The following is a 21,147-nucleotide window of genomic DNA, read 5'->3' on the forward strand; positions in this document are numbered from 1 at the left end:
CCTCATTTTTCTTGAGCTATCTGTTACATCTTACTTTGGGACCACTTTGACTATTTTACATTTTCATGATAGAGCTCTCTTGTTTTCCTTCTTATCTGTCTAATTATTACTTTCCAGTTTGAATATTCTCCAAGCTATAATGGTAGTCTTTTCTTCTATCTAACATGGTCTCTTTTTCTTCCTATTCCTATGGATTTAATTATCATCTCTATGTAGGTGGCTCACAGATTTATAAAACTAGATTCAGTCTCCTTTGAGCTTCAAATACCTATCACCCGTTGAGACTTCAATATTTTAAACTGGTTATCTTGGAATCATCTTTGACTCAGCCTGTCCAAAACTGAACTTTTTATCTTTTCCTCGAACCCATCTCTTTTCCAGACTTGCCTATTTCTGTTGAAGACTCCATTCTTTCAGCTCTCTAAGATTCATAACCTCAATTCTTCATTCTTCCTAACTACATATAGCCAATCAGTTGTAATATCTGGCAACACCCAGTCCTTTCTCTCTATTCATATAGCCACCACATTAATTCATGCCCTGACAATATTTCAATTAAATTATTGCAATAACCTCCTAATTTATTTCCCTGCTTCAGTTCTCTCTATTTCAGTTTATCCTTTACATTTTTGCCAAAATATTTTTAATAAGCATAGATCTGACCATGTGATTTCCCTATTTACTAAAATTAGTCAGTTCCCTGTTGCTTCTGGGATCAAACATAAATTCCTCTCTTTAGCTTTAATAACTCTTCACAGTCTAGCCCCATCCTGTCTTCCCAGTCTCATTGTTCATTATTACTTTTCTCACTCTTTACAATCCAGCAAAATCAGCCTTTTCTGTGTTCCTTACAAAATACTCCATTTAAATTCTTTGTGTCTTTGCATCTTCCTACATTCTCTCCTTCCAACTGATAGAGTCCCTCTCTTAAGACTCAGCTTAACTACTACCCTCTGGATTTAGTCCTTTCTAACTGAACAGTTAATGCTTTTCTCCTTAGCTAATTTTAAAAATTACTTTCTATTTTTTCATAGTTATTTTGTATATACTTATATGTATTCTTGTTTCTTTTTTTAGAATGTAAAGGTTTTTTTTCCCTCAAAGCCTTGTTTCATTCAATATAATTACATCCAATATAATTATAAATTTATATTCCTATTATTTAGCACATGCCTAGTCTGTAATAGACAGTTAATAAATAATACTTGATTGATATATTTTTATTTTTTCCCCAATTAGTTTGTAAAATGAGTTATAAGTTAAATTACCTAATTTAAAAAGAAATGACAACCATCTGAGTTATTCACAAAGCTGTATGAAATTAATCATAAAATAAGAGGCTTAGATTGTAAAAGTTGTAGATCAAAAGAAAAATGTCATTGCTTTTGACTGGATTGGTGTCATTTGATTTCTCAACTTCAACCTTCCCCCCTCAAATTTTATTAGTCTTCCTACCTCCAATGCTTGAGGTTTTTCCCCTTCTATTAAGCTTATTTTAAGTGTTTAAACTTAGAAGATTCAGTATTATCCCTTTTTCTCCATAATATTATTTCTAAAGGGGGCTCAACTTCTTAACTTCTTTTGTGTATTTGAGCCCTGGCATTAGATGTGAAGTGATACAGTTTATAGATTCATATTAAAACCTTTGAAATGATTCTACTTTTATTTTTCAAGTCTTTCATTTAAAACATAATACTACGATGTTGTAGTTAGTTTCCAGCCCTGCTACATATTAACTTTTGATAATCTTTTTCAAAAAGGTTCTCAAATTTTTTATAGAAAGATGACTAGAGTGGCTTGAACTTTGGAAACAGGAAATATATGATAATTTCTTTAAATTGAATTGAAAAACATAAATAGCTTGATGCCTCCATTCATATCTTTATATGAAAAATCCTTAGATTGTATAATGATCAATTTGAACATTAGGCTGTCTTAATGGTATTTATAATTTTTTCAGAGCATTCAGCCATGTCATTAATATTGTTGTTTGAGACGATTAAAGTAAATTGGCCAACTGTATCTTTTATATCCATACCAAAATATAAATAATTGGAAAATGTTTTAAATATTTATTAGCATGTTTATATTTTTTACATTGTTTTTGAAATATTTGACTAATGTACTTTTTTCCCTTCTTTTAGATGCTGTCTGGTCTTCTGAGTCCCAATGAAAGCTTTTTGAGGTACCTTACTTTACCACAAGACAATGAATTAGCTATTGATTTGCGTCAAACTGCAGTAGTGATTATGGCTCATTTAGATCGTCTGGCTACTCCCTGTATGCCTCCTCAGTGTAGTTCTCCTACATCTCATAAGGTATTTATTGAAATGAAATTGTCTACCTTACTATTATGTCAGGAATTTAAAATACTTTGAAGTTAAATTTAATAACTCTTTACATTTTCTTTTGCTGTTCCAGTTATGATAGCAGTTACTTTTGAAGCTATTTCTAATTAGTATAGGAAATTTATCAACTAATATTCTTGAAAGTATTGACTATTTTTGGTAGACTGTTGTGAACTCTTTTGTCACTTTTTAAAGATTTAGCATCTTATGATAAAGGGTGTTTAGAAAGACTATTTTTAAAGGACTTTTTTTACATATTATTAAAAATGACGATAATTCACATGGCATATTGTAGTTGCAAGATGCAGTCCTCCTAACCTTGTGATGTTATCACTATTTTCTGGAGAAGAAAACTTGGATATAGAGGAGATAAAATGCCTTGGCCAAGGTCATACAGCTAGTCATTGTTAGAACTGGGACTTAATGTCCATCTGCTGAGTAAAACCACAGTTTCATTGTTCATCATAGGTTAGATTACCATAAAAAGATCCTTTTTATATATTCCAGGTCCACTACATCTCAAAGTAAGGAAACAAACAAAGAAATAACCTTAATTTTATTGTCATTGCCCTTGTAGACTCCTAGTCATCCTTTTAATTTGCTTTTCTGAATAAGTTCTTTAAAGGACTTAATACTGCCATCTCTTAATCTCTTCCCTATTTTATGCCATTCTCCTGAGCTTTTTTTTTTTTTTTTTTTTTTTTTAGTAACTTTTGTATGCAACATTTGTTGTTCCTTTCTCAAGATAATCATCTTTTTGAACCTGGCAAACTTGGGAAAACTCTGAATTCAGATATAAATTGTAAAGACTAGCTGTTTTCTTGAATATTACTCCCAGTGGCAGGACGTGTCCCCCTAAATTTAATTTAGAAGATTATGGAAGGTAGTATTTTATTTCTTGTATCTAGGCATTAAAGTATATACTTAACTCCCAAAAGCCTCTGCTGCAAATTGCCTTGGACTTTATACTGAGCTCCAACTCTGAACTTCTAGTATGGCACTCTGGTATTGGTTGGCTTTAGCCAACATCCCTTTAGTTGCCCATGCCTTCTCCTTTTCTAGATATTGCATCCTTCCTGGGGCCCCTCAGCTTTGGTAACTAGTAGTTGTGCCAACACAGCCTGATGCTTTTCACGTCGTCTTGACAGGAGAACCTTTGGACTGGATGTTCCCTTTTCTCTGCTCTTTGACTTGAGAATAATAATAAACACTTTTATGGTTTGCAGAATGCTTTACATGTATTATCTCACTTGAGTGTTATGATAATTCTTTGTAGTAGGTATTGGAAGTGATATCCTCATTGTGTAAGGATGAGGAAAATGAAAAATTTCAGCTGATGAAATAGGAGGGACTGTTTGGCCCAACAGTATCACAAACAAAATATAAGTATAAATACAAATGTACACAAATGTTAGAGTAGCTTAATCAGTCCTCTTGTTTTTATAAAGTGGCCACTTATTTTGTTAAACTTTGTGCAGTTTAAGTCCCTAACTTTGTCAGCTCTTTTGTTGTTCATGGAGCAAATTGACAACAAACCAGTTGCATGTGACATTTGGATGGTCAAGTTAAATCAACTTATAGTTGTTAAAAGTATTGTTTAAAATTGTTTTGAAGCTATATTGAATGAATCAAAATCTTACCCAAAGTGTTTGAACTATTGTCTGTTTCTATATTGTACCTCAGTTTCTAGCTATAATTATTTAAATCTTGAAGCATTAAGTTGTGTCTCTTCATCATTTATCAACAAATTCACATTGAGAAATTTTCTGATTAATTGTCCCACCGTTTTCCTCTATCACTGCTTAGAAGGTCATTTTTAGGAACTTAATATTCTCTCTCTAGATAGTTCAGGGTTGCCTCAATGATTGTTAGCACCTAATGTCAAAAGGAGATTTCCTTAAGATTCTTTTCTAGATGAAAATTGGTCTTGCTAAATAATAACATCTTTCCTTTTTACAGGTTTCCGAATGCCTCTGGTGATTAAATGTGTAGTTTTTTATTTGTTTAGCCTTTCTGGTTTTGTGGTTCTCTGACATGAAGTGAATGCTCTTTGCTGATTTTCTTGACCATACATATATCTTTCTTACTTTCTGAAGGTCCAAGGATAGTAATCCTTGCTCCTGATTGTTCAGGGAGATTGCCCTCTTCATTAAACAGTTAATAAAGACCTTCAGGGCACAAGACATGATACTAGGTCCAAAAGATTCAGAGGCACAAACAGAATAGACCCTATCCTCTAAGGTCTTACTTTCTACTTAATAGAACATACACTTTACTGGGAAAAATACATGTGATAGTACTACTGGAGGAGAGGGGTGAGGACAACATATCCACATGTGCCTACTGAATAGAAGAAACTTTTTATTGGCTCTCTTTTTCTCATTTTGATCTTTAATATATTGTAAGCTTTATAAGACAAAGAACCATGTCTTATTTAAAGTTTGTACCTTTTCCAACCCAATACAGAGTAGGCACTTTTAGAATGTTTGTTGAATAATATGAGTAGATGAAGGAATATGATAGCTTAGTTCCTGAGAAAAGTGAAGGCTTTTGAAGCTTCCAGCTCAAAATTTAATTGCATATTACACATTCTATCCATGTAAAATCCTAAAAAAGCCATTATAACAGTGATCCAGTTTTGAAAGTATCTGAAGTTGAGAAGATTTTGAAGAATTTGTTATTGGAAAGCAGTATTAAAAAAGAAGACAGATGTAAGTTTGAATGCATAATAGTCATTCAAAAGATGTTACCAGCTTTAGCTTATGTTTTTAGGGTAACAGTGTTATGATGCTTATATATAACTTTCTTTTCTTCTATATGAATAAAAATTCATGAGAAACGCCTATTATAGGCATTTTCCTGCAGGATAATTTGATCGTTGCATTGCTATGCTAATATAATTCATTAAAATAAATATTTAAAATATGTATTACATCAAATACATCAGAAAATATTTATGCCTGGTATTTTGTTAGGTGCTTATTGAATTAATTTATTGTCTTACAGGGATCTTTACAAGAAGTCATAGGTTGGGGCTTAATAGGATGGAAATACTATGCTAATGTGATTGGCCCAATTCAATGTGAAGGACTTGCAAATCTGGGATCACACAGATTGCCTGTGCAGAAAAGCGTTTCCTGATTTTGTCTCGCAATGGGCGAGTTTACATGCAGGCTTACAACAGTGACACGTTGGTAGGTGGTGGTGGTGGTGGTTGTTGCTTTTTTCCTAATGTAAATCTTTTTTTCTTGACTTAATCTTGATTTGTAATTGAAGTGATAACAAGGTGAAAATTTTCTCAGATTTCTTCATTTTCTGAACTTCAATAGTTTTGGTTTGTTTTAGGTCATAAATTTCATGCTATGTCATTGATTTGTCACTGTAGGTCTCTTTTTTTTATCTTTTTTATTTTACTACATCATTTTGTTTACTTTGAAATTAGTTTCTTCCTATTATACTTAACTTCCCATGCAAATGCATTGATAAGGCAAAAATAATATTTTGCAAAAACTTATAAAAGGTGACTTAAAACAACCTAGAATAACAAGTGGCTAGAGTACATTATTGATATCCTTGAAATGCAATAGTTCTCTAGATGTTTTCATATAAAGTATGCTTTATATATACTCTAAAAATTATTTAATATGTTTCCCTCAAAAGACTACCAAAGTTCCTATATTTTAAAAGTTAAAATCTGATATTCGTAGTAAAACAGGTTGAAAACCCTAAGTCACTATTTAGAATTTGCTCAGCATTAGAACTGAGGAACTAAAGAGCCTCACTTCAGACATTCAGGGCTGCTAGTAAATTGGGGCGTTGTTGCTATGTAATGCATTACTAAATTGTATTAAGTTATTTTACTGATTTCTCTTCTTGTGACTTTTTTTTTTTTTTTGGTATATTTTTATCCTGTTTAGGGCCCCCAACTAGTTCAAGGTCTTGCCTCTAGAAATATTGTGAAAATTGCAGCACATTCAGATGGTCACCATTATCTGGCTTTGGCAGCCACTGGAGAAGTCTTTTCTTGGGGATGTGGAGATGGTGGACGGTTAGGCCATGGTGATACAGTGTATGTATTATCACTGTTTTTTTGTGAGGCAATAAGCAGTTTTTATATAAAATATCCCTTTTCAGATTAGAATTCTAAAAGACTGGAACAGAATAATAACCCTCTTTCATACTTAATTATGAAATAGTTTATTTGTGAATAAGACTAAAGGACTAGGAATGTGGTATTTTTTCAAGTATTTTTTGAGGGGTTGTTGTGTTTTAATAAGCATTGAGGAGGCTATTCTTGTTTGGGAATAGCTTTATTCTTTAATGTTTTCATTGTGTTTTGTACTTTGTAGTTAATAAATATTTTAATATCAAGAAATATGATATGATCCTTGCTTTCTGTGAAGTTTCCATATAGTTATGTGTGTTGGGGAGACATGCAAGCATAAGTTAAGTGATAGTGCAAAATACTAATGTATGAGTGACATTTAAAGTGCATTAGGAGATTTGAAAAGGTTCAGGTCAGTATGGGTTACTGGAGGAAGTATTTTGGAACATATGACAGTAGAATAACTGCACTCAACATTTATATTTTAGAACATTTAAAAAAAAAAGTTTATTTAAAATATAGTTGAGTTCTTTTAGTTGATGTTTTTAAATATAATCCAGATTCCATTGAAAATTTGTCGGGTAACATTGATTATAAATAGACTATTAATTTTAAACTAGACATTGAGAAGGCCTTGCCATTCTGAAATCATTATTCTGTAATTTGCAAATACAACATTAAAATTGCATTCATATTTATTTAATCTTTTCTGTGAATTTTGTGAAACATTAAAAATCATGTTATATATCATTTTGAAAAAAGTATTTTCATTAAACAATTTTAGAAGTAATTTCATATCTTTGATTACTAATATTACTTGTAGTTGTTATAATCATTATCTTTCTCAAGAAGTGCTTTACATTATCATTTCCTAATATATTAAACAACATTTAAATTTTTAGAAGTTTTCTTATTCTCTCTGTCTTACTACTAGGCCTCTAGAAGAACCTAAGATGATATCTGCTCTCTCAGGAAAGCAAGCTGGGAAACATGTAGTTCATATCGCATGTGGAAGTACTTATAGTGCAGCTATTACAGCTGAAGGAGAGTTATATACCTGGGGTCGAGGAAACTATGGCAGGCTGGGACATGGTATGTTTTTACTTTTAATATAAAATTATTAAAGGATAACTTTTTTTTGGTAAAATTTGTTCTATCTCAGTAAGGATACAAATGTGATTTTCCTTAAGGTAGTGACTTCACTTTTATTTTTGTAGCTGAAGTGCTTAACACATAAAAGGCATTTGGTAATACTCACTTATTGATTGATATGAAAGAACTTTCTATTTTGAAGGCTCAAGTGAAGATCAGACAATTCCAATGCTAGTAACTGGACTTAAAGGACTGAAAGTTATTGATGTATCTTGTGGGAGTGGGGATGCTCAGACTCTTGCAGTGACTGAAAATGGTGAGTAGAAAATGGAAAAATGAATTTTTACCCAATGAGAGCTTGTTAACCTAGGCATTCTTTTAAAAAAAAAAAAACTTTGGAATTAGAGTTTCAGTTTGAAAAGATTTTTTTTTTTTTTTTTTTTTTTTTTTTTTTTAAATCTTAAAGTCATAGATCTTAAATTTTGAAATGATCTCATCAGGTAATTTAATTTAGCTTCCTGTCTTAAGTCGAGTGAAATTTTATTTTTCTTATATAAATGAAGACCCTAAGTGGCTTTTTCAAAGATGGAAAGTGTTAATGGTCTATTGGAATCATGGATCCTGAGAGGATCAGAGAGGTTAACTGGCCCCAGTCTCCTTATTTTGTTGATAAGGAAACTAAAGGCTCAAGAGGTCAAAGGTCACACTAGTGCAAAGCTGGGATTTGATCCTAGATTCTTTTGACTCCAAATCCAGTATTTTTTTTTTTTTAACCACAACCTTCTGTATCAGTCTTTTTTCTTTGTAATTGTTTTAGATGGATTATTCTAATAGCATAAATAGTTGGGAATTTTGTATTTAAAAATACTCGGTGGGATTTCATTTTCTGTTTTATATATATTATGTTAAGAATTTCAGGAAAGTATGAGTCTGCCTTCTTTTTTTGTGGCAATCCTCAAATAATTGATGACAATATTTCTTTTCCATGCCTCCCTCCTTCATTTCCTATTCTGTACACCTAACTTACATTCCAAAATAAAGATCCCATAAACTTAATAAATTACTCTAAGAACTCAGTCTTTTCTGGGCTAGACATTCTGTTTCTTTTAAGTATTTCTCATATAATCGGTTCTACAGACTTTTTACCTTTATGGTTGCCCTATATTGGATATACTCAAACTTGTTTGAGGCAGTTAAAAAATATACATATATACACAGTAGAACCAAACATATAGTTGCAGGTATAGTAGTCTAATTAGAGCAGAGTCCAATTGAACTACCAACTCCTAGATTAGGACTTTATACTTTTTCATTTCTATAGCCTATGATTTTTAGTTTTTTGGGGAGGTGTAGTGTGCTGAAGATGCTACATCATATTATTATTTACCATTGAGTCCTAAAACACCCCAAATGCCATGAACAGCTACTTAGTTGTTTCTCTCCAAAAGTTCTGTATTTTTACATGAAAGTTCTTAATGCATTTGGCTTATCATTCCATAATATATTAAGATATTTTTGGAATTTGAATTGTGTCCTGAAAAAATATGAAATAATTTGAAAAATACGTTATATTTTATTTTTTTAATTTTCTTTTTTATTTACAAAACATATGCAAGGGTAGTTTTTTCAACATTGACCCTTGCAAAATCTTTTGTTCCAAATTTTCCCTTCCTTCCCTCACCCCTTCCCCTAGCTGGCAGGTAGTCTAATACATGTTAAATATGTTAAAATACATGTTAAATACAAAATACACATACATATTTATACAGTTATCTTGCTGCACAAGAAAAAAAAATCAAGAAGGAAGAAAGAGAAAAACTGAGAAAGAAAACAAAATGCAAGCAAATAATAATGGAGAGAGTGAGAATGATATGTTGTGGTTCACATTCTGTTCCTATAGTCCTCTCTTTGGGTGTAGATGGCTCTCTTCATCACTGAACAAGTGGAACTGGTTTGAATTATCTTATTGTTGAAGAGAGCCATGTCCATCAGAATTGATCATTGAATAGTCTTGTTCCTGTGTATTGTGATCTCCTGGTTCTGCTCATTTCACTTAGCATCAGTTCCGTGTAAGCCTCTCTGAAATCATCCTCCTGGTCATTTCTTATAGAACAATAGTATTCCATAGCACTCATATACTATAATTTATTCAGCCATTCTCTAATCGATGGGCATCCATTCAGTTTCCAGTTTCTTGCTGCTACAAAAAGGGCTGCCACAAACATTTTTGCACATGTGAGTCCCTTTCCCTCCTTTAAGTTCTATTTGGAATATAACCCCAGTAGAAACACTGCTGGATCAAAGGGTATGCACATTTTGATAACTTTTTGAGCATAGTTCTAAACTGTTTTCCAGAATGGCTTATTATGTTTTCATATTAGTGGTAGTCAAGAGTTTTTTTGTTTTTGTTTTTTTTTTGTTAAAGAAGTACTTAATTGACGTCAAAGCAGGTAAAATTCAAGTTCTTATTTTTATCTCCAGTGACCTTTCTATTTAGTTATTTTTTTTCCTTTTCTATGTTAATTCCATGTCTGTTTGAATTGTTAACTGTAAATTAGAGATTGCTCAATTTAATATTTATTGTCAGGTTTTTATATGCAAAGTTGAGGCTAGATTTTTTTTTGTTGTTCTAAAATAACTTCAGTTTTCTTAGGAATCTGACAGTTCATATTTTGATATGTCTGCAACAACATTATGAAAATGTAGTATATCTAGAAATAAGTGTCATATTTTCTTTTCCAGGTCAAGTCTGGTCTTGGGGCGATGGTGATTATGGAAAACTAGGAAGAGGTGGTAGTGATGGTTGTAAAACACCAAAATTAATTGAAAAACTTCAAGATTTAGATGTTGTTAAAGTACGTTGTGGGAGTCAATTTTCTGTTGCTTTAACGAAAGATGGTCAAGTTTACTCATGGGGAAAAGGTGACAATCAGAGACTTGGGCATGGAACAGAGGAGCATGTTCGATATCCGAAACTGTTAGAAGGCTTACAAGGTCAGTAATGCAAAATATAAAGCAAGATTTGTTGTTTGTTTCTTTTTACCTCTTCTCCTTAAATAGAAATAGGATAGAGCTGGCTTCTTTGATAATTTTCTTTGAAGGCTTTAATATTTTTAAACTAAAATTTATATTAAATTTACATTCTTTAGATTAAAAACCATCACTCATCATTATTAATTGCAGGTATTCACAATATGACAAATACCAACTAAATAAATTTAGATTCTTACAGTGACTGGTGTCACATGGTGTGCTTATTTTAGTCTCTGTATTTAAAGAACAAGTACAAATTATCCTATAAATAAAATTTAATACATATGTATATGTGCAAATATATATATATATTTAATGTGTATACATTTATACACATCTTTTCATTTATTTAGTGCAAATAAATTTTTTTTCTAATTTAAAAAACATTTTTATTTAAAGTTTTGGGTACCAAATTGTATTTCTTCTAACTTTCCTCTCCTCCCTTTTCCCTGAGATATGCTAAGCAATCACATGTAGACTATACATGTGCAGTTATGTAAAATATAAATGAATAAATTTCAATTCCTTTTAAGTTAATTTTTTAAAATGAGCACTGTGGTGTTAGGATTCTTACAAGGTGCTAAGTCAGTTGTCTAATTTAGCATGGTATTTAATAGTTCTCTAGTTTAGAGTCCATACCTTTCACACCTTTAAGAGAGCATATAAAAGGACAAGCCCACTCATGGACTTTGGGATTGACTTCTGGGAGATTCACAAGTCAGAGATCAGAAACCCACAAGCCCACTCTCTGGGAGGAAGAGTCAAGATTCATTTCCACTTCAACTTTTGTGCTGGCTGGAGACATTGGGACAAGAGCTCTAGAGAACCAAGGAGAGAGATAGGCTTCTAAGAAAGCTAATGGGGCCCAGGAAAAGATTCGGGATTTTTTAAAGGATCTGGACTTTAACTCCTGGCTGCATTTTGGGATTATTGAACTGAACTGAAACTAAAGCTGCCTCCAGAAGCTCCCCAAGAAATCTGCTCCCAGAGAACAATTACATTTTAGAGAAACAGAACATTACACTGTGGCACCTAGAAATTGAGAGAGCATAGAAGAGAGTTTAGAGCAGTTTTTTTTAAATCTGGGGCTCATGACCTCATTTAAAAAGTTTTTTGATGACTGTATTTCAGTGTAGTTGGTTTCCTTTATAAATCTTATTATATTTTACACATTTCAAAACATTATTCTGAGGATTCCATAGAATTCATCAGTGCCAGAGGGGTCCACATTATAATTATTTTGGCAATTATTTTTAAAAGAAGCATTTTTATACTGCTTTTGATAAGTTACATATTAGGAGCACTAGGTGGTGCAGTGGATAGAGCACCAGCCCTGAAGTCAGGAGGACCTGAGTTCAAGTTTAAATGTGGCCTCAGACACTCAACACTTCCTAGCTGTGTGACCCTGGGCAAGTCACTTAGCCCCAATTACCTTAGCAAAAAAAAAAAAAAAGATAAGTTACATATTATTGAAAGTTAATATTTATAATTCTTCAAATTTCTCCAGTTGGTAATTAAATTCTCTCTTCAGACTTTCCACGGAATACTTTGCCTGTATATTCCTATGCACTTATATCAATATTTTGTTTTGAAGTTATTTTTAACATGTGTTGCATAATGCTCATAGACTTGGTTTCATGAGGGTAAGGACTATGCCTGATTAAGCATCTTATCTCCTCACTGTACACTTAATAATTGTTAGAGGAATTGAGCTGTAATTTGTTATTACTGCACTTGATCAGATTTACAGCAGTATACTCATTTACTCTTTTGTTTGTATTTTTCCTTTTAGTGAACTAATACATTTTCTCAGTTATATTCTTTTGGTGTATGCTGACCAAACATAATTCTTGTATCCTCAGATTTCTTTTACTTTCTTCATTTTTTACTCATATTTCATAGAAGTTTGTGATGTAGGTTGTGCTTTCTATGCTCAGAGCACAGCTGCTACTTCATTTATTTGGGAACTTTTTAGTTTCAGCTGAGGTATTTTGATCTTTTAGGAAATTGACTTTGTGTTTCTTGTTCTACCACCTGTAAATTAATGTATTTCTTAACATTTACATTTGCATTCAAACTACTAATATTTCTTAAAGGAATTTTTGTTGTTGTTTTCAACAAGGCATTTCAGGAAAAAAAGAATTTCCTTGAAAGAGCTTGCTTGAAAAGCAAAAGTTATTTTTGAGAAGTGATGTGATAGAGCAAGTAGAGAAGAGGGGATAAGAAAATTATTGAACACTTCCTAGCTGTGTGATCCTGGGCAAGGCACTTAACCCCAATTGCCTCAGCCAAAAAATATATATAAATTTAACAAACTTTTATCTGAATCAGGGAGAAGTTTAGTAAAGAGCGGTGAACTTAACAATGTCTTCAGTATTTACTGCTTAGGCTATTGGGACTTAAAACTTGTAGTTTGTAAGCAACATTATTTAAAACCTAGAAATAATCTTTAAAATCTAGTTGAGTCTTACTAAATAATAAAAAATTAAATTGCACTTAATTTTACTTTTGGGTTATTTTCTGATTTTTTTAATACTTTTCTTTTCTTGAGAGGCTGCTTCCTGTAGTAGAGGAAATACCACTCTCAAAGGCACAAGATTCTAAATCGTGGCTTTGTTGTCCATTAGTGCCTAATGGTGTTTAACATGGACTTATGTAGAAATAAAGTGCTTAATTAACCTTTATTGAATTCAGTCAATCCTGTATCATTGGTCAAATCACTTAACTTGTTTTATTCAAAGTTTCCTATTTGTAAATGTAAATTTGTAAAAAAAAAAAAAAAAAAAAAAAAAACAAAAAACCCCAAAAAAACTTTACAGGATATATTTAAATTTATTGAGAGTTTCTGGTTAACAAATGGATATATAAAACAGTTTAACTGTAAAACAAATTATGATATGCTATAAGTTATCTTAGTTGCTACCAGAATTTTAAAATTAATTGCAAATTTGAACTTTTTTTTGTCCCATAGGTAAAAAAGTGGTTGATGTAGCTGCTGGTTCTACACACTGTTTAGCACTTACTGAGGATAGCGAAGTTCATAGCTGGGGGAGTAATGATCAGTGTCAGCACTTTGACACCCTTCGGATTACCAAACCTGAACCTACTGCATTGCCAGGATTAGATACAAAACATATAGTTGGAATTGCTTGTGGGCCTGCTCAGGTAAACAATGAAAGTTTCAGCTTTAAAATATGTTTAAAAAGAATAAAAAGAAAAAAAATCCTTATTTGATATTTTAAATTAGGATTTGATTCTACTTGAGTAGAAGAGAAGACATTAATCACTTAGATGATAGATTGAGTTACAACTATCTATTAAAATATAGTAAAATAAAATGTAAAGATAAGGATACATTTTTTTTTTCTAAATTTGGACATATTTGTCTCCAAATTTATGAAGTTTCAGTAGACTGTTTATATGAATAAAATGAAGATTTGCCTTCCTTAGGAACTAAAAACTAGTATTCTGGACTAAGAATTATGAAGTTATATTCATATTTTTATTACAAGAAGAGTGAATAACTCGGTGGTCTTAAGAAATGGAATGCATTAAAAAAGTCATTTAAGTGAAACATCTAGAATGAATAAAGCTAACTGAATGAAAAGTTGCTTATTTGTAGGAATGGTATTAGTGATAATATCCAATGTTAGTTTTTCAATGTAGCTTTCAACTAGCTGTGATTTCTTTAAGGAATAGAATTGATAATAATTGTTACTATTGATCCTAATACATCATTATTATGTAGAATTCTTAGTAATATAATTGTACAGGATATACCTTATTTCAGAAGTTTAAAAATAGTTTGTGTGACTATCATAGCAAAATTGACTTTTTTCCTCTCTGTTTTAGTTGTGAAGAGAATAAACGCTAGTATTTAAGAACTAGCAGTCAATTTTGTTATTTATATATACCTCATAAGGAAGTTATTAGTTTTTTTAAAAAAATTTAGAATTTATATTCAAAAAGTAGCAATGACTTTTTCCCCCACATAGTAAATTATCATCTAAGAATTACCAACAAGGTTAAAAAGAGTTTTATATTACAAACAAGGTTAGAGTGAAGGTATATAACCAAAAGAATTATAGCTATAAACATCTGGAAAATAGGGAGTTTTAGAGAATTTGAACAATTAGGGTTCATTTGAAGAAAAAAAAGATTAAAGAGGAAATAATTATTAAAAACGTCAGATATAGTTATCAAGCATTGATTAATGACTGTATTCTTAACCGACTATATCTTTTGTTAATATATTGAGTTGAATTTTGGAGATTTATTTTAGATATTTATATTTTATATATAGAGTTTTGCTTGGTCTTCTTGTTCTGAGTGGTCCATTGGCCTACGTGTACCTTTTGTGGTGGATGTTTGTCCAATGACATTTGAGCAGTTGGATCTCTTATTACGACAAGTAAGTGAGGGAATGGATGGCACCTCTGACTGGCCACCACCACAGGAGAAAGAATGTATGGCAGTGGCAACATTGAACCTTCTGAGACTTCAGGTATCTTATATTCTTTTTTTTTCAAGTGTCTACTGAGATATTCTTAAGAATATTTATAAAGTAATTGAAGACATTTTTACGTTTCTAATATTTTATATAAATTATTAGCAAATTTCTCAAATGTGAGATATGGCAATAGTAAGGGAATATAAATTGTTTTGATGATTTATGGAAATAATTGAGTTATAATTAAAGCATAGTAAAGGAAAATTTAAAGGTTAGGATAATTTTTTTCTGAATTTGACTTATTGTCTCCACATTTATTAGAATTTATGATTTGTATTCAAAAAGATATGGCTTATATGGTCACTTAAGTCAAGAGTCAGGAGAATGAAAGAATACACATTTTGTTTTTCTTTTATTTAAATTTAAACCTATTAAAATTTGCATTTACAGAGTTAGCAGAAACAAAGAAAAATATTTAAAGTTCATTTTAATTTATATTTATATAATTTGTATTTAATTTTTTTGAAACTCAGTTTTTTCAGATAGGCCTTCTTAGTTTGATTGAGTTTTTTTGCTAATCTGCCACTACCTGGTATATACTTCAATTTCTGTCTGCCTGAATTATATCAACTTAATGCTGAAAATATTTTACAGTATCTTTCTTCCCTGTTAAGTAAACATCAGATTGTTTTATTTGTTTTTCTAGGCTTGTTTTAGGCTGCTTATTGCTCTACCTTTCCATTGCAATCTCATGCTGTTTGCTAGTTGTGGTTCTGTGAATATTCTGTGACTCTTATGTACTATTTTATGAAGTAATTGGTTTTTGCAGTTTTCTAAAACACCTACTTTGTATTCTATCTGTGTACTTACTATCTTACCACCAGACAGCCCAAATCCAGGATTTCAGTAATGTCTTTATCTAAAAAAAAACTTGTGTGTTGCTTCTAGTACCAAAAACAAGTGCTCTGTGTGGAGCCAGAGCTAACACTTCTTTATTGATTTGAATTGATTCTGTTAGTGCTTCCTCCTTTCCAAAAGAATTATTATTCTTATCATTTATAGATTCTTTCCTTCATGATAATGCTTTGAAGTTGATAATATCTGTAATTGTGTTTCATAAAGACTAATTGAGACTGAAAGTTTACATGATTTGGAATATGGCAGAGCTGGAATTTTGAACTTCTTGAGGAATTCCATGATTTTTTTACTCCTGGGCCACAACTTCCTGTCTCATAGACTATGATAAGGTTAAATATTTGAATGCCAAAAATTACTAAAGGTGATGATGATTCAACCCACAATTTGACTTAAACCTGGGTATTTTGAGGTACTTATAATCAGTGTAACTCTAATTTAACAGTAGCAGACATTAAATTCCTATCTGTTAAAGCTGCTGTCAAAAACACATATATGCAGATTTCCAGGTACAAAGAGAGAGATAAAAATTAGATGAGATACAGTCTGTAATTTTATGATCTAATGAAGGTATGGTAAACAAAAATAAATAAAAATGAAACTTTATAAGACTATAAGGGGAGGCATAAGGCAAAACTAAAATCTGATGGTGACGACAGATTCTTACTGATGGGAATGGGGAGAAAGTATAGAAAACACTTTGTGGAGGAGATGACATTGAAGGAATTAGTTAATTTTTGAAAGTGCTTTTAAAATTTATTGGGGACAGATGGAATATATGAAAATTTGTTGTTAAAGCCTGAAGTTCAAAAACCTCCTTTAATGCTCCTAAACTTTATGACCTTGGACAAGGACCCTTTAGGTCTTGAAGCTTTAGTTTACTGGTATGTAATGTAGGGAAATAGTCATTGTGAAGAAAGTCCTATTTAAACTCTCATGTGCTATATAAATATAAATATAAATTACTGTTTTTGTTTAGATTAACATTATAATAAAGTTTTACTCTATTGTGTTCTTAGAATTTTGATGATAGATTTTCATTTAATTGTTCCAAGTATGAGTGAAATTAGCTTTTTTTTTTTTTTTTCTTCAGTTGCATGCTGCTATTAGTCACCAGGTTGATCCGGAATGTCTTGGATTGGGTCTGGGAAGTGTGCTCTTGAATAGCTTGAAGCAGACAGTTGTAACATTAGCAAGTAATGCTGGAGTTCTTAATACAGTGCAATCAGCTGCTCAAGCAGTACTGCAGAGTGGATGGTCTGTGCTGCTTCCAACTGCAGAGGAAAGAGCAAGGGCTCTTTCAGCTCTCTTACCCAGTGCAGGTAGGCTTGGAAATAGATATGGGACTAGAAAAAAAAAAATAGATAAAAGATGCAGAAGCTTTACAGACTTAACCTTCAAACATTGAAAGGAAATGATTTGCTTTCATTTCAAGTCTTCCCTTTTTTTTTTTTTTTTTTTTTTTTTAAAGTTTCAGGAAATGACATGAATGTAAGCCCAGGACGTCGTTTTATGATTGATCTTCTTGTAGGCAGTTTGATGGCTGATGGAGGATTAGAGTCAGCCTTAAATGCTGCCATTACTGCAGAAATCCAGGTATAATCTGGCAAAAAACTTTTTTTCTTGATATGGTGTGTGTGTATATGTGTGTAGATTATATGCAAATACATGTATAAGTGAAAACTTTTTTTTTGTTAATAAATGCATCTTTTATTGTAAGAATTCTTTGAATTTGGCATCTTATAGTCAATTAGTGTGGATTGTACCCAGTGACTCATACTTTTATACTTCTTTCTTTGAACATGCAATATGCATATCATTGTGTAAGAATTTACTCAGATGATTACTTTGCATAAAAATTTAGCTTTAACATTCTCTGGTAATCATATATATTATAATCAGATAGAGAAGAAACAAGAAAGGCAAACAATGAAGGCTTCAAATAGACATACACAATATTGAGCACAAAAGTAGAGGCTTCAGTTTGCAGTGAAAAATGCTTCTAGAAAGTTAGGACAAAATAATGAAGAGAGACAGTTTGGAAGGATCCATTTGACCATTTGTTTTGAGGTATATTGTAGATTCTGGTTGGGTAGAAACATGAAATGTCTTGTAATCTTTTGATCTCTAGAAAAATATGAGATGAGAGAGAGTGAGCAAAAGAGAAAATGCATCACTTGACCTAAAATAAGCAGTAGTAAAAGGACCCCATCTTTTCAAAAAAGAAAAAACTTACAATATAATTGTCTCTGCTCTTCAGAATGAGAAATAATGGTATTAGCACTCTCAATTTTCTGCAGTAGGATGTGTATTCTATGTTCTTACTAGTCTATGTTTTATTCTGTTTCGGTTTGACCTTGCAAACATGTGTCTCTTATAGAGTCCCTAGGTATCTTCTTAAAGGAACAGACTGTTTTATCGTTATAAATATCCAGGGCCATCTCTAGCTGTCCTGATTCTTGCCACTTAACCTAGATGGTTGGTGACTTTGCAAGCCCTTCTTCCCTGAAATCCACTTGTATGTCATGGCATCACCTCCATGATGTCATGGTCCTCTTTGAGAATGAAGGACCAATCAGCAATATGATGAAAAATAGGAAGAGGAACACCTTGGGAGACCTGATAGTGATGATTTTTTTCCCCCTGAGAATTGCAGAATTAACTTAAGTGTATATTTTTTTCTTAGGCTTATTTAATAAAGAATGTTTTAATTCCAGGTAAATTTTGCTCACATAGTTATAAATTTCTGTCATATTCATGATTCAATTAGGGTGGATACAGTCCCTTTCAATAATGGGAATCAATGGAGTCTTATTTAAAAAGTCTTGCCAATGCATTTCTGAGAATATTTCTTCAAACCTTTCCACTACCTTTATATGTATCTTTCTGGGAAAATTTCATATTTGGATGTGCCATATAAACCTATTATTAAAGCTATAGTATATTTTCTGTCATCTTCTATACATATACGTGTGAAAAATAATTTTTAAAAATAATTTCAAATCTCTTAAGGGTTTTCTTTCATTAATCCTCCCTTTTTATTTAATACAAAGAATATATATTATTATTGAGACTTAAAGAGATTTACTTAATTTCTTTTATTAGAATTTCACAGTATTTTGGTCAAATATTATAAAAAATAGAATGAATAGGTATTTTTTTTATGGAAAATTAATGAAAGAAGTAACCAAGTCTTAAGAAATTAAGAATTAAGTCTGCAGTAGAAATTCATAGGTAGTATGACTTCTGACTTAGGTGATCAAGAAAAGGATTTGTGGAGGTAAATGAAATTTGCATAAAATACTTGCAAGAGATAGTAGGAGAGATACCTGGAATGCTTCATACATCAGGGTTTAATTTTGGACAACCTGGAATGTAAGAGTAAGAAATTTGTATTTTATTCTGTAAAAAAATGAGCCAATAAAAGTTTTGATCTGATTGATACAAAAAAGGCAGTACTTTATTTTATTATTTTTTTTTTAAGGCAGTACTTTAAGATAATATGAGGTGAAAGAGACTGTAGATATTGATGTGATTTAAGCATTAGTTTAAAAAAGTTATTTAGATTGTAGCAGTGGAAACTTGAATGGAGATATGTGAGAGATTTTTTGAAGGAAACTTTTATAAGACTTGGTAACTGACTTGATGGAGAGGGATGGGTGAATAAAGAAGTAAAATATGTGAGAAGTTGCAAACTTGGATGGCTGAAAGAACAATTAACAATTAAAGCAATTGAGAAGTGGAACTCGTTTGGGAGTATGAAGGGGAGAAATTGAGCTATATCTGAAGTAGTTTGATGTATAAATGGAAATATATAGCAGACATTTGAAAATATGGAATTGGAGATCAGGAGGAATATTTTAGCTAGGGATTGATAATTATCTGCATTGATTGAAGCCTTAAGAATGTAAGATCTTGAAGCAGAATGGGTAGACAGAAAAAGAGAGGGAGAAATTAAGGATATGAAATTTGTCAATGTTGATGGTATAAGGCCTCTATTTTGGGCCTCAGTTTTGCTTAATTATGCCATATCAAGACAATTTATTTCTGTACTGAATGATTTTTATTAAATATGCTAAATTTTCATTCTCTGTAAGAATTATTTAGAATCTTTCTGTTTCTTCTTTTTTGAGTTAAGATAATCCAGTTACTTGACTTTGCTGTTTTCTTTTCTAGACTGCTAGTAAGATTAGTTTGCTAATAAGAAACATTAACATTTCACTCTTTTATTTGTTATAGGATATTGAAGCAAAAAAAGAAGCCCAGAAGGAAAAAGAGATTGATGAGCAGGAAGCAAATGCTTCAACACTTCATCGGAGTAGGACGCCATTAGATAAAGACCTTATTAATACAGGAATTTATGAATCTGCCGGAAAACAGAGTTTACCTCTGGTTCAACTAATACAACAGCTTCTTAGGTAAATAGTCTTTTAAAAGCATGATAGCAGAAAAATATCATATGAGTCTTGGCATGAATTATTGTCTCTACTAAGCTTTTTTTCTTTCATCCAAGAGGAGTATCAGATCAGACAGCTACTTCACGTCCTGTGGGAACAGTGGGCAGATTTAAAATCAGCATCACTCTTCTATAAATTTTAGGGTTGAGGTGAAGCAAGAATAAATATATTGGTCCTTTGCTGCTCATTAAGAACGTTGGCTAAAGCAGTCAACCAAGGTAACTTAGATCATTCCACGCATTAGAAAGTTTATGAAGGTACTTTTGATGAGATTAGACAGAAGTGGAAGGGATCTAAAATAATAATGTGGATAGTAGCTTTATCAGGGATGGTGCAGGAATAAAACCTAGAAGTAATTTTAGAATGTTCCCTGAAAACCTATTGTGCTTTTATGGTCATGAATGCCAGTGAAACAGTTGGACTTATTCTATGCTTATGTAGCAGTGCTAAAATTAAGGTGTACCTGGAGTACCCTGGCATACTGAGTCCTATGTATATTAAAGGATTCTGATCAATTCATGTTAAGCAAGATATAATAGAGAGGAAGAAGAATCCCAATGAATTGATCAATAAGACAGCAGTAGTTTTCATTTGTTGATTGACTAAGTAAATTTAGAACTTTTGATTTGGTGAGATAAAACACTAGAGCTTCTTTCATTTGTACTTTAAGATAAAACAAAAAGTCCATTATTTGGCATTTTAAAAGCCTTCATTTGCCCAACATATTACTTTAATAGATTCATGCTT

General features: G+C 31.6%; 1 protein-coding gene across 1 annotated transcript in view; it reads left to right on the plus strand.

Annotated features, from left to right (window-relative positions):
* HERC2 (HECT and RLD domain containing E3 ubiquitin protein ligase 2) overlaps window positions 1–21,147 on the plus strand; it is a 227,008-nt gene that overhangs the window by 62,195 nt on the left and 143,666 nt on the right. The window contains 12 exon segments of the mRNA XM_074300310.1: window positions 2,145–2,318; window positions 5,355–5,451; window positions 5,454–5,542; window positions 6,266–6,417; window positions 7,388–7,545; window positions 7,748–7,861; window positions 10,288–10,539; window positions 13,550–13,743; window positions 14,882–15,082; window positions 17,037–17,265; window positions 17,415–17,539; window positions 20,183–20,361. Coding sequence (XP_074156411.1) covers window positions 2,145–2,318; window positions 5,355–5,451; window positions 5,454–5,542; window positions 6,266–6,417; window positions 7,388–7,545; window positions 7,748–7,861; window positions 10,288–10,539; window positions 13,550–13,743; window positions 14,882–15,082; window positions 17,037–17,265; window positions 17,415–17,539; window positions 20,183–20,361 — 1,964 coding nt within the window.

Source organism: Sminthopsis crassicaudata, chromosome 3 (genome assembly GCF_048593235.1).
Source record: "Sminthopsis crassicaudata isolate SCR6 chromosome 3, ASM4859323v1, whole genome shotgun sequence".
NCBI classification, from domain to species: Eukaryota; Metazoa; Chordata; class Mammalia; order Dasyuromorphia; family Dasyuridae; genus Sminthopsis; species Sminthopsis crassicaudata.